The sequence below is a fragment of the Python bivittatus genome, unplaced genomic scaffold (assembly GCF_059951505.1).
Source record: "Python bivittatus isolate LINGU-HERP-01145 unplaced genomic scaffold, Pbiv_v1 ctg000020_np1212, whole genome shotgun sequence".
NCBI classification, from domain to species: Eukaryota; Metazoa; Chordata; class Lepidosauria; order Squamata; family Pythonidae; genus Python; species Python bivittatus.
Window position 1 is genome coordinate 117,712,975 of NW_028277030.1, and position 16,100 is coordinate 117,729,074.

At 35.6% G+C, this 16,100-nt stretch overlaps 1 protein-coding gene across 4 annotated transcripts in view; it reads left to right on the forward strand.

The window, feature by feature from the left end:
• PPM1B (protein phosphatase, Mg2+/Mn2+ dependent 1B) overlaps window positions 1–11,902 on the forward strand; it is a 63,655-nt gene extending 51,753 nt beyond the window's left edge. For 3 of the 4 annotated variants that reach the window (XM_007424641.4, XM_088147642.1, XM_088147650.1), the window contains exons 6-7: window positions 259–316; window positions 5,638–7,268. In XM_007424641.4, the coding sequence (XP_007424703.1) occupies window positions 259–316; window positions 5,638–5,937 (358 nt within the window). In that variant the 3' untranslated portion in view covers window positions 5,938–7,268. The other variant, XM_007424643.3, reaches the window with a different exon arrangement.
• The last annotated feature ends 4,198 nt before the right edge of the window (window positions 11,903–16,100 follow it).

A 16,100-nucleotide genomic window follows, 5' to 3' on the forward strand; every position in this document is an offset into this window, starting at 1 on the left:
TTACAATACCAGGATCTGTAAAAGAGTATCCTGCTTCCCACTGTGGTAACCAAGATATTTTTGGGAAGCCCACAAGGAGGGGTGTGCATGCGATAACATTCCTGCTGTTGCTGTTCATCATCTGATACCATATGATGTATTTCCTCTGAATTGTGGAGGTTTCATATAGTCATTTAGCTAACCAGGGAGATCATTAAGAAAATATTTGCTTTATACAAACTATTCAAAATGTAACTTTAAAATGTTGTCTTTGTATAGGAGAAATATTATTGAAGCTGTTTATAACAGGCTGAACCCACACAGAGAGAATGATGGGGTAAGTACTTCATCTTTGATTGCTAGCTTTCCCTGATGCACTTAAACTGTAATCTTTCAATATGGGGAAAGCTTTATGTCTGAGTTTGCAAGTACCTTGGTCATTACACTAGTGAAATTCCTTAAACTTAAAAGGTGAATGGTGACCACTAAATGATTTGTTCTAAAGAATATATTTTTAATATAAACAATTGCTGCTTCATTCAGATCACAGGACAGCTATGTAATATTTTTTTAGGACCTTATTTCCTTTTAGTGCTGTATTTAAGTGAGATACAGGAACATATAATATATCCCTAATGTTAGGAGCTACTTTGTCAGATATGTATTTGATCTTCTTCTTTGTCTTTCTGCTAAATGCTGATTAATTTTTTTTTCAGTGCTATTTAGTAGATAGAGGTAACATTTATTAAACAACTGTGTGAAACACTGGTTTCTGTTTGGGAATAGAGCAAAGGGAGGGAATGCAGACAAGACTTGGTACTGTGCTTGATCTGTAAATATTAAATAGGTCATTCAATCTTTGATGATTTTATTATCTTTCAAATCTAACTGGATTTTGTTTCTGATAGCCTAGCCTGAGTAGAACTAATTACATCTGTTATGAATTTAGTTCAAAATAATCATTCTGAATGTTCTGGATAGCATAGCTACAGTTCCATCTTTAGAGAGAGAGAGATTATATATGCTCTGTAGCTTTCCAAAAATTGTCAAATTACCAATTATCTGAAGCACAGGCAGAGGTCTACATTAAAATCTAGCAGAAACCCCCTGGGTTCAGTTGTAGTTTATCGTGCCTTGCAGTATCACATACCCAGACGTTTAGTCTTGAGATACCATATATAATTTGTTCTGAACAGTTGCATTTCTTGCTTCACGCTTGGGCCAAGTCAGTCTCCATTCATAAATCCTTCCAAAGTTCAGCAAGCTCCATATATATTTTTCACTCCTATCTTTGTTTAATGTTTAACATTACCATCTTATATGGAGCTTTGTTTTGAGCCATTTGTTTTTAAAGCTTCAGCAAATAGTCTTAGCCCAAAGTCAACTTGGAGTGCTGTGTGTGTATGTATGATTGTGTGTGCTGTTGTTGACAGCCTTTTCTGTAGATACTGCAGAATGCTGTAGATTTCCAGCATTGAGAACTTTCAGGTGTGTGGACTTCCAGTGACCAGAATTCCCAGCTAGTGCCACCATTATTGAAAATTTGGGAAATTGAAGACCACATACCTAGAAGCTGTCAAAACTGGAGATACTGTTAGATACTTTACTCTGCTAAATCCCTATGTACAGATAAAAATTATATGTAGGTATGAAATCCTTTTATAACAAAAGTAGATTACTGAAGTGGTGAAACTGCACAGTGAAATATATATCTTTTTTAAAGCTATTAGTGTGAACAGCTTAATTAAAATGTGGCATGAGTATAGGAATTTTAGTTGTTGAACTAAGCAAAATTAAGATAAAATGTAAACGTTTCTTACCTTAATATTCAATTAATCATTTGTTATCAATCATGGAACAACCTTCTAAGAGAATGTGCTTAGGATCTCTTTCTTGTAGAAATGGGCAGATACTTTTCTTTCTTCTGTGTAGTGCACCAACAGTGGGTTCACACATCACACTTTGTCATAATATAAGTTGTTTAGGTCCATTTAGTATAACATATGAAACCAACCATAGCATTATATGAGTCCAACCAGTTGTGGCTTGATCAACACACTGTGGTTAAATAAACCAAGTCTAGTATATTGAGTGAATCAAAACAATATGTATTGTTGCATATATCTGATACTTGAAATTGATGCACGTGTGTGTGTGTTTGTTCGTGCGTGCGCATATATGCTTGCATGCATGTATTTTCTGCATCAGGAGTGGAATTCATCAAGAGCCACATATTCTCAGTGCTGTCATAAACATAGAAGTAATGTAGGAGGTACCTTACATTGGTACACCTAGTACAGACATTGTCTGTACTAACTAGCAGTGACTCTCCAAAGTTCTAGATAGACTTTGTCTCTTTGTAGAGATGCTTGAAATTGAACCTGAAACCTGTTTTCCACCTCAGTTTAAAAATCAATAATAGTAATTTCCGCCTTGTAATTTAAGTTCTCATCTATATGAGATATGATATCATTTTGGGCTCATTTGGTAGCTTCTGAATCTGTGTTTGTGTGTTCTCAAACTGTAGTGGTTTGGAGAAATGTTTTTTGGATTTTCCTATGTTCTATTTCCTGTGAATTGTCACAGTTGAAGAAGTAGTGCTGAACCAATGAAAACTGGGAAGGACTGCAGATTTCTCAGTTTAATACAAAGGCTTTAAAATCTAGTTTGCTTTGTGGATTTTAACCCACACATAAATAATATAGTATATTTCTCTTTCTAAAATTGAATTCTTGAGTATTAAAAGTTTTACCTTTGTTAAATTGACCTACAATTTACTTGTCCCATTTATTTTCACAATCTATTGTAGACTGCAAGGTATAATTTTAGTGCAGAATGAAGCTTGGCATCAGTCTATAACATGAAAACATTTTATAGATACTTCTGTATTGTTAAACATTCCCCCATAACAGTTAACATGTTTTCACTAATAATACCAAGTCAGGTTCTCTGATTTCTGTTCGAGTTATTCTAATTGATACAAAAATGGTACTCAAATCTTAGAAATCTTGTTTTTGTAAGCTTGTTTCTATGTATTCCAATTCTTCTTCTAAGTTGCTGTTATATATCAATATTGTACAACTTCTTGAAATTTTGGAATTTATTTCATATTACAGGTGAGTGTTACAAAACTAAACAGTGAGCATATAAGATGTAAAATACAAATTGAAGTATTATTCAGATATTGAAGAACAGCCAGGTTCTTGGTAATTGTGGTTTCAGTGCTGCATGTAAGGTGAAAACACGATAGCTTTAGATAATTTAGTTTTAATGAAAGAAAAGTGGCCTTCTGTTTTTAGTTGTTTTATGGGTTAGGGTTTTTGCAGGTTATTTCATTTTTCCTCTAATATGGAACATAGGATCTACCTTTATACCAAATCAGGTAATTGACTGCATGGCAGCAGTCATTCAGCTTTTGCATAAAAGTGCCTTTCCTAGTGTTACCTGGAGTTTCCAAGAATTGAATCTGGGACCTTATATACGCAGAAGTTTTCCTAATGTTGCTTAGGGTCAGTATCATGTGAACATTTTAAAATAAGTATTAAAAAACATTGGTACAGATATGCATGTATTGTAAAACAATAAACTAGACAGCAGAAAGGAAAATGGTAGAAATAAGATAAATTATACCACTACATGGTGGTATCAGTGCAAGATAAGAGTAAAAGTTCTTGTGAATCAAAAGTTAAAAAATAATAACATACCAGATATGCCTTTCTGGGGAGGACATTCCAGTTGGAAACTACCACTGAGAGAGTTTGTACCCTGTCAGTCATGGTACTTGTGATCTCTCTTGTGGTTTTGGCTATCCTGGGCAAAATTAGCATAAGTCTCATCAAATATGTGCATCAAATGTACCTTCTGCAATTATACATTTAGGGGGCCTAAAATAAACTATCATATATTTTAATGTTCTGTGTTTGCAAATTTACTGGTGATTCAGTACTGGGTGCTTTTTAAGTTTAGTGTTAATGACATTATTTAGAATTAGGATGTAAAATGATGATGGAGAAGGTTGGCTGTTCCAGATAAGAACTGTAAACAAGGATTGTGTAGGTGAGAAGTGCAAACTTTCTTTCTACAGTTTTTCTTCTAAACTTTTTCTAGTCAACACATTTCAGGTATAAATGAATATTTTGTTGAGATTAAGAGAGCTTGGTAGAAACTGTAGGAAGAGGCTGGGTAGCAGAAAGTTCTGTATTCCTTACCAATACTCTCTCCTTTTTTCTTTTTTTCTTTTTTTTTGCTTTTAAAATCAATCCTTGTTCTTACTACATGATTTATGATGCTTCCATGTTTATACAATGAAAACTACTGCTACGAGGTCGTTTGGTTAGCATCTGTGTATAGCTTAAGTAAAGATGACAGGATGAATTTCAAGGGAAAGAAATCATTTATATCACAGTGCCTAAACTGTCACCAGTTCCTCTGAACTGGGCAAATTTGAAGAACATACTTGAAAAAGAGGATTTAGTGATACAGAAACAAAGCTTATTACGACATCCTTCTCACATAACTCACCTGAGATTTCTTCTATTCCTTTAAGGTCTCTTACAAGATAATTTGCTGGTTATCTGCTATATATATTAACACATATTCTTGATAATCTGCAAAAGGACCTTAAATTAGCATAAAAGCCTATCTAGATCAGTATGCTCTTTTGCACAATCAGATATCTTTGGAAAGTTCACAAGTAGGGCATGAAGGCAGCAGTCCTCTCCAGTTATTTTCCCCCAGCATCTGGTATACAAAGACATAATGCTTCTGATCCTTGGAAGTCATGTAGTAATCTTAATAATAAACCATTGGTAGTCTTATTCTGTGTGAATTTGTCTATACTCTTTGAAAAGCTATCTTAGATTATGTTGTAATTACTATACCACGTCAGCATAATTTCATACTTTATGTGTTGTTTCCTCTTTTTGGGTCCTAAATTATCTGTACCTAGTTTTATTGGATGAGGCTGAGGTTTAGCATTGTGAAAGAGAACCCGTACCTTAAAATCATACAGAACCAACCTTGGAACTACATAGGATTTTTCTTTTATGTTTGGCTCTTGAATTTTGAGAGCGTTCTTTGAAGAATATGTAAATAAATAATTATGAATGTTTGGGGATAAGCCCATGTGCTTGGGGTATGAGTTTGCTTAGAAGTTAGAAAGTAGTACATGCTATTCTGTTGAATGAGTATAGTTGGCAGCAAGCTTTCCATTGGCAGTTCCATGTAGATTGGCCAAAAGTTAAATGGTAATTCATTTTACTTAAGCTGTTCACAGATTGTTGAATATACTGGTATGTCTTAAAACATAAGTAATGTATAACTTGATCAATGAAGGTAGAAGTTACACAAAAATGTATGCATTTTGAACGTCTAGATTATAAATTATGTCCAGTCATCTGTAACTTTCAGTTAACAACTTTCGTATCTATCAGTGAACTTAATATGAAAATACCTTTCCATACTTTTATTGCTTCACATTATAATTTTTTAAAAATCCTAGCTCTCAAACAATTTTTTGCCAAGGTGTACTAAGATTGATTGAAAGTTGGCTTACTAGAAGCTAGCACTTCTAACTTTTAATAGTTTGTCAAATGTATTAAAGATTTTAGAAATATCCTAGTTTAACTACTGATTCTGGGGTCTTCAATCTTAAATAAGGACCATGGCAAAGCTGCAGAAGGTGCAACACAGGGAAAATTGGTGGAAGCTCTCAGGCAAGTGAGAATTACTCATAGGGGAAACTACCGCCACCTTCTGGAAGATGTGCTCATTAGTTACAGGCTAGCTAAAATTCAGGGAGAAGAATCCTCTGGTGAATCGGCTACAACCTCAACTTCAGATGGATCAAATAATCAAGAGACAGACTCTAAAGCAGATTGTGAGCACCAGCTTGCTGAAATGCAGAGTCCTAATGAAGATTCAGAAATGAGTGATGAACAGTGTGATGAAAAGATATGATGCTTCATTTTCCTCACGGTTGCTGATTGTTTAGTTATTATAATGCCTTGCTGTCTCCATATTTGTTACATCTTAGAAAGTTAGAATTTTTAAACTTTTGTATGTACTGGCTACATGCATCAAAGGCATTCTGTGTATGTAGGGTATTCTTTCTGGGAACATTAGCTATTACAAGGTGTAGCTTTAATAGCACTGTCACTGCTTGCCCTCTACCTACAGTACATGGAAAAGAGCACAATATCTGTGTTCTTAGATATTGGTTGAGAGGTTTGTGTGAATTTAAATCTCAATGGTATTGGGATAGAGTTTGATATCTAAGAAGAATGTCACCCTGACTATTGTACTAGGGGGAGACCGAACTTAAAATTTTGGAGAAGCCTAAAATGGTCATCTGAATCCATCATTTATAGTTTGTTGATTATAACTCACTTTCCATGACTGACAATGATGTAGATATTGCATGTTTATATTTGACTTGTGAATAATTCATGTCAAAGACACATTTGCCTGTTTAAGCTAAGGCATGTTAATTTAGTCATTTAAGTTATCCTGTGTTATGCTAGACTGTAGTTTGGACATTATAATTGTACCCAATTTTCTAAAATGTATTCAGGATGCACTTACATAGCACTATGTATCTAATGGCTCAAATGTACTGACAATTAGTGTTTAGTTCATGAGTTCTTGTTTACGATCAAATAAAAATATGTGGAATAATCTGAATGCATATTGACTTTCTTTAAGTAATTATGGTACTTTGATAGCCTCTGTTGCTATCCTAGCCTAATATAGTAAATTCTATAAATAGAATGAATGAACAAAACAAACAATTTTTTTCACAAATTTAGTGAATACTTACTGCCGTCATTATTTTTTTTTGTTTTTTTCCCCCTTATATTAACTCAGTCCATTGTATACACACTGAAATATATAGAAGTGATAATAGCTACCAAAATGTGAATTAATATTTTTATTAACTTTATGGATGTAATCATACCATGTCATTTTAAAAATGTTCACTTTGTGGTAAAACAGTTTCACTCACATTCCTTCAGTTTATTTTAACTAGCTAGCTAGCAGAAAGGCAGGCACACTTGCTTGGTCATAGAGATTAGAGTGTTTTGTTTTGTTTTTTTCTTGACAGTATATTCTTTTGATCCTGCCACTAAAATTACAAGGCTGGGAGAGTGGAACAATAATGATTGAGTCTCTGAAGATACAGTCTTGTATGACTTCTTGCTCATCTGTGCATGCTTTCTCTGTGTTGTAACTCAGAACAATATGGATATTAGCTTTTTAAGGTCAAGTATCGCACTAACAATTTTCTTCTTCTTTTCCTGTAGGGTGCTGGCGATCTAGAAGATCCGTGGTAGCCTTACAGATCTACTAAAATGCTTTTGAATCTGAAAAAAAGGGGGAAAAACTTTTAATCAGTTTTCTTCAATACAAGGGAAAAATTCTGGTGGATTTCCAACATTTTGTGAAATGGGCAGAAAGAAATTATTAGGATTTTCCATCATTTGTTCATATTTGTGTTTTCTGATATTGCCACTCTTAGCATTGCCTATACTACAGTATTTTTACCAGCCTTGGGCATATTGGTTACATCAATATGGAGCCAGAGCCCTAAAAACCAAGGAATAATGCTTGGAGCACTTCACTAAATGTACATAAAGTACCATGGGATTGTAGTTGTACCCTGAAGACACTATGGTTTAACAAAACTTACAATACATGCACACCTGAGTGCAAATAATTGTAACAAGACACTTACTTCACCTTACCAAGATGGAAATCTTTTACAGCTCTGGGCTTTGGAAGTCATTCAGTTGGGCAATATGCTATAGGATGTGTATTTTTTTTTTTTAATTTTCCAGTTTTACCTGTATTACCAGACTGTTAGGATTTCCCTACAGTGTCCAAATTGTGATATGTTGCCTATTGCTTGCTTGAGATAAAGTGTATTTGGCAATAATATAAGGAGATTTTAGGCATCTAAACAAATACGAATTTTACGCATGTGTATAACACATCCTTAAACTCTTGCTACAAGAAATCTTTTTAAACCAAACAACTTAATTTATGGTTAGTTGTAATTTGCTTTGACATCTCACTCATTGCTGCGAGTTTTTTTAAATGCTGAATATTTGCCTTTATTATAATGTAAATTGTGATTTTGTTCTAAATGTGGTTTTCTATAGGTTTTTTTTTTCTTTGATTTCTATCAGCTTAAAAGAGAGGTCTTGTGTAATATGGGTATAATTTTTAATTGTTTGCATTATTTACAAAGTTCAAATTATCACTTTGAGATTACTATAAATACAGCTAAAATTATCTATTTTAAATCTAAGAAAATATTAGAGATATTTTCATGGGTTCAGTGACCTTTCATTTTATAAGCAATGGGCATGGTACAGAGTGGCCGTCATGTAAGGTACTTGAAGATTCTTAGTTTAATTCTATTTTTGCAATAACCTTATTTTTTTCTTAATTCTTTTGAGTTGTGCATGTATTGAGTCCAGTTAATGCTAAAAGTGGAGAAGAGTAAAGTATTTATCTAAAAAAAAAATAAAAGCTATTGGGGAGGGGAAATAATGAATGTATCCATCTGTACATGACTTACATGCTGTGGATGCCTTGTAAACATTTTCCTATTTGTTTAAACTGTGTTTCAAACGAGGATGTAATTGCCCTTGTGTGTAGTTTAAGCTAATGACAGTCATCAACTGGTTTTGTGTGAAATAAAATTCATGGTATTTTTCTGTAACCTTCCTCCCCCTCCCCTTACCCACACTTGAGTGTAAAACCTTGTACACTCTTATAACCTGGTGCCTATAGCCAGCTTTCCCAAACATTTGGTTCATTGTGTTTTTTATTTTATTTTATTTTAATTTCTTTGGCAGTGGGGTGGTCTAGAGAGGATTATTGCCACAATATATTTTATTTATTCATTAGATTTTAGCCTTGTAAGTTAAAAAGTGTTTTAAATGATGATGTTAACAGGTATTTGTCCCTACTGTTTTTTGTTTCATTTTCCTTTTGGGGTTGTTAAAAGCTAGGGAACGAAGAATGCAAAATGGTTTATTGTTCAGACTGTCTGCTCTGGTCTAATCCTGTACTGATAGTACCTTCCCAGTATGATATTGTGATGTTTCATACAATACAGTGAACATAACCAACTTGTTATCTTCAATAAAGGATTGCTAAAACAGTGAGAGGCCCTATTTTGTGGGGAAATAGAGAAAAATTATTCAGTTCTGTAATAGGAGATAACATAATGTATGTGTATTGTGATCATGATATATAAGAGGTAATGAACTTGGGCCTTTATTGAATGCTTGGGTTCAAATAGCAATCATATATCAGTAATGTACAGATTGATATAAACAAGATCAGTAATGTGCAAATAGATACAGTCCATAAATTAAGATCTGTAAATTTCATTGGATCAAAGACAGTTCTCAAGAATTGAATACATATAGAACATGCAAAAGATAATAGGGTTTTATAACACACTGATGGAATATAACTCATAAAACTCATACCAATAACAATCCTGCTGAACATTTCTCAAAAATAACATACTCAAATTGTTGAGTTACCATACTATATCATATAATAATTGTGGGACTGAAGAGTCTCTAAAAGAGAGAAAATGAACAGAGAACTAAACACTATTTCTTTCAGCACAATGCCCTTAGAAAAGGTATGGTTGACCAGATACTATTGACTGGGCTAGATCCATTTTCATTAGCATCAAACTGCAGTTTAAGATGTTTTATTAGATGCCAAAACCAGTCTATTACACCTAATGAATATTAGAAACCAGAGTTTACATTAGCGTATCTAAGAATGTAAACTTGTTTCTTTTTCCAATTAAAAATTTCAGATTTATAGAATGGTAACAAGTGCATTGTAGGTATTTATACCTGAATAACTCAAATCTAGATTACTACTCACAGGACTCCCATACTAAAAGAGATACAGTCTATCATTTCTCCCTCTCCTTGTGTCCTCTCCCATTTTGCTTTGTGGGGGTCAGGTAACTCTTCAAAATATAAAGGGAAATAATGCCAAGGGCTATCAGAAGGAGTGGGAAATTGGGAACCTTCCCTCCCTCAGGAATTTTTGCTAGATCTTGGTCATTTCCATGAACGGGAAGAGCCTTTCCATTTGCTGAAGAAATGCTGTAGATCCAAACCAGTAGATATGGAAGGATACCACTACAGTAGAGTTAATCTATTCACTAAGATCTCCTCCTTCAAATAGTCACCCTGTTGTTGCAAGCTTTATTGCCAGAATCCTGTAGATCAAGTCAATGAGGATATGTGTAAGATGAAGTACAACCTAAATTCTTTAGTAAAGCAGGTTTTGTAACAATTTTTGCTGTTTGTAACTTAAAGTAGGAATTAAACCTGTCTTAATACATTTATAATAGATTTGTACTCATTGCCCTGAAACTCCATATGGCAGCACTGTTTAAGTTAAACCCCAGCTATTTTATATAAAGTACTGGCTTACTTCAAATAGGTGCTGCAAAAGGCTTTGAATCAACAATCTTGATGCATTTGAGGTGTAAAGCTGGGCTTTTTTGTTACTGCAATAGTCCCAGCTAATCTTGTTTCTACAGAGCAACATTCTGCCAACCATAGTGTGGATGTGTTCATCTTATTGGTAGCCTGTCAGTTCTACTGAAACATGATCTTAAGCTACACCATGGCTTATTTCCAAATTAAGCCTTTCCACTTAATGCCTGTTACTACCACTGCCAGCTGAATTGATTTTAAGTTACTAGTAAAATGCTGCAAGAAATCAAGCTCTAATGAGTCCCATTAATAGGAATCATTGTAACAAAATAACTTCATTATGTAGACTACTCTTGTGCATGTTTTATTCAGAAGTTACAAAAAAGAAACAACCTTAGTATATTAAATCTGGTTTTCAGGCTAATTAAAGTTGTAACTCTCATGAACTTGCAGCTGTGAAAAGCCACTTAGAGATTCAGTTGATTATCTGTGCAGAACAGGTTGTGTGCAACATCTCATGGCATGACATTGCTGGGTTTCTTCCTCAGATACCAGTGCAAGCCATTCCCTTTTGTTTACACTAGTAAAAACCACAAATATTTGTGTGATAAACTGTTAGCTATTATATAGATTGCCAAATAGAACAATTTTCAGGTGGCTTACATTTCAAATAGCCATTTAGTACTGGATAAAGTGAAGCATTTGCCATTCTGGCTGTTAGGTTCTGGCTTAGCTATGGTGTGATTTGTTTTAGATGGTGGTGGTGATGGAAAAAACAAACCTGATCAGATCAATAAATATTTGGGTGGGTTTTTTAATTTTAAAATTGCTTGTGAGATGGGCAGTGTCTAAATTTGAAATATAAATATAACTTTTATACCAAAGTCTAGTAAGAGAGATCACAAAGCGGGATTGAAGCCAGATCAACTTTACATTTAATCAAGTTTTATTTAATTTCATAAGAAATTTTATGAATTCAAATAGATGAGATGGTGATCTGTAAGTAGCAGATTTATGCAAGATTTTGACTGAATAAGATTCATTTTGTTGTCATAAAGAACTCCTCTGTTATCAACATTCTCTGGCACTATATCTTCCTTGTGTTTTACAGCTACTTTCTTGTGCTCTTCATGGTCTGTAAACACCACTTTAACATCCTAGTTCAGCTTCAACCAACCAACCACCTTTTGGGTGCGTTTAATTACAATTCCTTCCTCCCCCTCAGCCAAAGCAACCATTAGGGTGTTGTGAACTTAGTCCAAAACAGGCAATTCCAACTGGAGAAAACTGATGTTTTAAAGATCCCGTTTACATAGCAAACCATGTAACCTCCATTTGATGAAGCTGTAACAGTCTATGATGCCTAGGGCTTCTGTAAATGTGTGAATCTGGTGCATGTCAATCTGTTCATAAGTATAAACATACTATTTGTATCATAATTGTTTTTGTTTTTTATTTGTGGTTTGATTTTACAGTCTTTGTATTTTAACAAATGAATCCTAAAAACAGAACAGAATACTGAGCCTTTGATTTTGATATTTGAATCCTGCATATGGTATGTATTATTGAAGGAACAGAAGCTCCATCTCTTTTAACATTCTTGTCAGCTTCATAGATGACACTGTATAACAAAGCATGAATCCCAAATGCCTACTAAACTTTTGGCAGGCTAGTGGCTCTGAAAACTAACATGATGTTTAATTTGTTTTTCTGTTCCTTGTATGTAATACAAATGATAATACTTTCATATACTTATTGCTGGAAACTACTATTTCTTCCTTAACCAATTCACAAAGTGTCCATGAAAATGATTACTAAATTGATGAAGTTGGCTTATCAGAGCACAGATAGTTAGGCAGCCGTAGGCAAGATGTTTTAACTAATTCATTCTGAGCAACTGAATTGTCTAGAAACTTTGCAAACACCTAACTAAAAGGATAGCCCATCGGTACCTCATTCCCAGCCATGCAACTACACTCAAATGTTATTTCAAGTACTTAGTTTAATGGTTGGGATTGTAAGTGAGAGTCATTTGCATACATACAAACACAAAAGATGCTTCAAAAGAGAAAAGGGCAAGGTTGTTAGATGTGCAATGGCAAGGGACTTCTTGCCCTGTTTACTTGAAATGTAAGTATATACCTGATTTATGGGGTGTGGCTATCTTGCAGTGTCATGGCTAACAGAGGACTGTATTGTAGAAATCACACTCTGGGTCCTTCCTCTCAAGATGCTGTGGATGTAGAATATCTTTTGAATGGCATGTCAGTAATGGTCTCTGGTCATGTAGCTGGAGGGCTTTGCTTTACATACAAGTGTTTTTCTCATGCTGGGGAGAATGTAAGGCTTCTGAATGGGGTTCAGAAGCCTTGATCTGTGGAGCTTTTTACTTGCTTTTCTTGTTAGGTGTTAATCTGTGCTTTAAAGCTATACCAAAGTGGTAAAAGATTCTCACCCGTAGTATGATGTATCTGTTTCACCTATATAGCTCCACCTGCTCACTTCAAATTTTTCAGCTGCTTTTTCTAAATAAATCAGGATAACCAAACAGTGAAATGCATTGCAAAACAAAAATACAACTTTAACTATGATAATTTCTCTTCTGTCTTGGGGCAGAATATGTGGAGACACCAGGTTGGGGAAAATTGCTCTGCTGGATTTGGTGGGCATCAGGTAGCAGAGCTCTGCAATGAAATGATCAAACCTTTTGGTCTGAGGCCAAATTGGTGGCCAAAGTGGCAAGAAGCTTTACCGAGGGGGCAAAACCTTGAGGCAGCTAAGGTGGCTTCAAGGAAAGTTTTATCAGAAGCAGCTTTAGCAAAGTGGTATGGAAGCTGAATAATCCAGGAAGCCAAAATCAACAGGACTTAAAAGCAGAGGAAATCCATTCTGTAGCTGTTCTAGTTACATGGGGCTTGGCTGGGGTGAAATTTGGAAAAATCTGATTGGGAAGAAGCCATTGACAACTTGTTTGGTAAGAAAACTCTTAATTATTAATAACTCTTAATAAGCAAACCTATGATGTCTAACTACAGTTAAGTTCTTCCAGTTCAGTATTAAAAAGTATTCCCTAAATAGCCACTGGTTCCCTACCATAAATAAAGGTCTCTTTAATGGCAGCCAGAGTTTATTTTGGTGACAATCATTCAAGGATATGGGGGAATTACTAGACTTGTATCCCCCCCTTAACATGGCTTGCTTGCTTATTTATTTATTTGGCTGATATAGCCATCCACCTCTCACAAGAGACTCAGGGTGGCTTACAAAGATTTAAAAAACAGCATAATAACTCCATTCACCAAAAAACAAACACGTCAATAACAGCAGTTATGAAACTGCAGCGGAGGAAGTTCCAGAGAGGAAAGGCCCACATTTAACAAGGTAAAAAAATTGTGCAGCTTCTAGAATTCTTTCCAGTCCCCCCACCAAGGTGGGCTGTGTATGCCCTGCTCTGGGTCACATGATGGGCTTGGAACAGAGCAGTGCCCAGCATTCCAAGCGGCTGCCTGGCTGCCTCTCCTTTGGTGGTATTTTTCTTCACGGTCCCTGGCTCAGCGTGGCCCATGTTCAAACCTATCTTTCTTGAAGCAGCTTCTCTCTCTACTCCAAATTGGCCCCATTCTCTTCAGGTTGTCTAGAACTGGCCTGCTGATATGCAGATGGGCAGAGTCCCAACCCTATTTAGCCAACTTCCAATGTTTTTTAGAGTTAGGAAGAAGAAAAAGGGTTGGTGTTAACAACAGAGTCAATTAACCATACGTTTTATGTTGCTCTGTATTTCTTCTGCCATTCTATAGTTGTGTTTCTGGACACCTTGAAGTAACTTCACCAAGTCTGCTAACTCTCTTTCCATTCTAGCTACAGAATGGTGGGCCTTTCCTTTGCATTTTAAAGTGGAATATAGGAGAAACACTGATTTTATTCCACACAGGTTGGCATCCCAAGTTCTTGTCCTCCTGTTAGTTGTACAGTAACTTTGTGCAGTCAGGTCGGGGTGAGAAGTCATGTTCAGCCCAAAGAATTTCATTGGCAGAATGTGGACTTGCTTCCTAAATGTAGTCCTAGTTGGAAAATAAGCATTCTTGCCCCTTGTCTCACTTTTCTTTGATGGTGTCTCTCTCCTCTTCTGGAACCCTGTGACATGGCTCAGAAAGGCTGCTAAGGAAAAATTCAAGGTCAGGCTGAAAATAGCAGTGAAGACTGATAGCAAACCCTAAAGTTAAAAAGGACTTAAAAGAATCAACTCTGCAGTCCACTCTTCTGCAGGAAATGCAGTGTTCCAGTATAGCATCCCATGTGATTAAGAGACAGCAATGGATTTTCTGCATTAGTGTCAGAGTGGACTTTTAAGCCTTGTAAATAAATAAAACTATAAAGTGCCTTCAGAAAAAGCAGGAATTGACGTACGTATGCCCCAGAATGTAGTAGTAGAACAGAGGTGGGAAATAGCATTTTTGAGCGCTCCTCTTAGCTAAACATCCCTGCAAGTAGAAACTAGTAATTTATTAGGAGAAAGGTCCTAGTTCAGGATGCTGTTTTCTGCTTTCAGGGGGTCAAGAAAGTATTAAAGCCTATGATCCACTACCTGTAGCCTGAGGTGACACAATCCCTTTTGCAATCTCCTCCATTTAATTCTGCTACAACTATAAATCAGGTTTTAGTCCACCCTACAGAAGTGCATAGGACTGCAGCTCTACTTTCCAAATGGGTCACAAATTGAAGTTTTCTTGACAACAAAACGGGAATGGCTTTTTACTGGCATCTCAAATAAACTTTTATGCTACCCATAAAATAATATAATGTATCAGCTAATGTATTCAAGAACATAAGTCATCAGGGCAATGTCATGAGTAGGAAACAATAAAGAACCTTAGAACAGATTGTCATGTCAAGAGTGATGATGATACAGTTCTGAACTCCATGTGCAAACTGCATTCACTTTTTAATATACTCCTCTACATCAGAAGTTCTCTGCATAAAATGTACTAGCATGCAGTGCCCAGTCTAGGTTGCTTCCTGATGTACCAATTTAAGACATTCAGGAATATATTATTTTAACAAAATGACTCCAAGTGAACAGATGTAGCTTCCAGTCAATCCATCCATCAGAGAGACTATTGAACTATAAATGTGATGGAATGGAATTATGAAGGCCAAACCTGGTGTCAGGCCTAGCCCAAGGAACTCCAGGAGACCATGTAGATTCAGTTCAGCAATGTTTATTAGCTACAACCTCTAGCAAGAATCTTCCCAGACTGAAACCTCAGTTCCCAAAGTCAGCCAGTCAAAACAGAGTGAATTCCTCAGGGAGGTGCCAGCCTCATCCTCTTATCTCTTCCTCGCGCCTCAGGAGACGAAAGAGCATGTTTCCCTCCCTGAGTTTGGCCTTCGTAATTCCATTCCATCACAATAAACCAGTCAACCATATTTTAGCTTGTCAACCTGTTTGGTTAGTTTATGGTTCAGGGAGTCAGTGTGATTCTAAGAAACTGGATTAAATAAACCATGGGTAAGTTAGCCATGGGCAAATGTGCAAACATAAACACTGCCTATTTGGCAGCAGCTGTCTGGAATGTCAGGCAAGGCTCTTGTTCAACTCCTACTACTATGATCTTTCCAGCTGTAGATACCAGATAG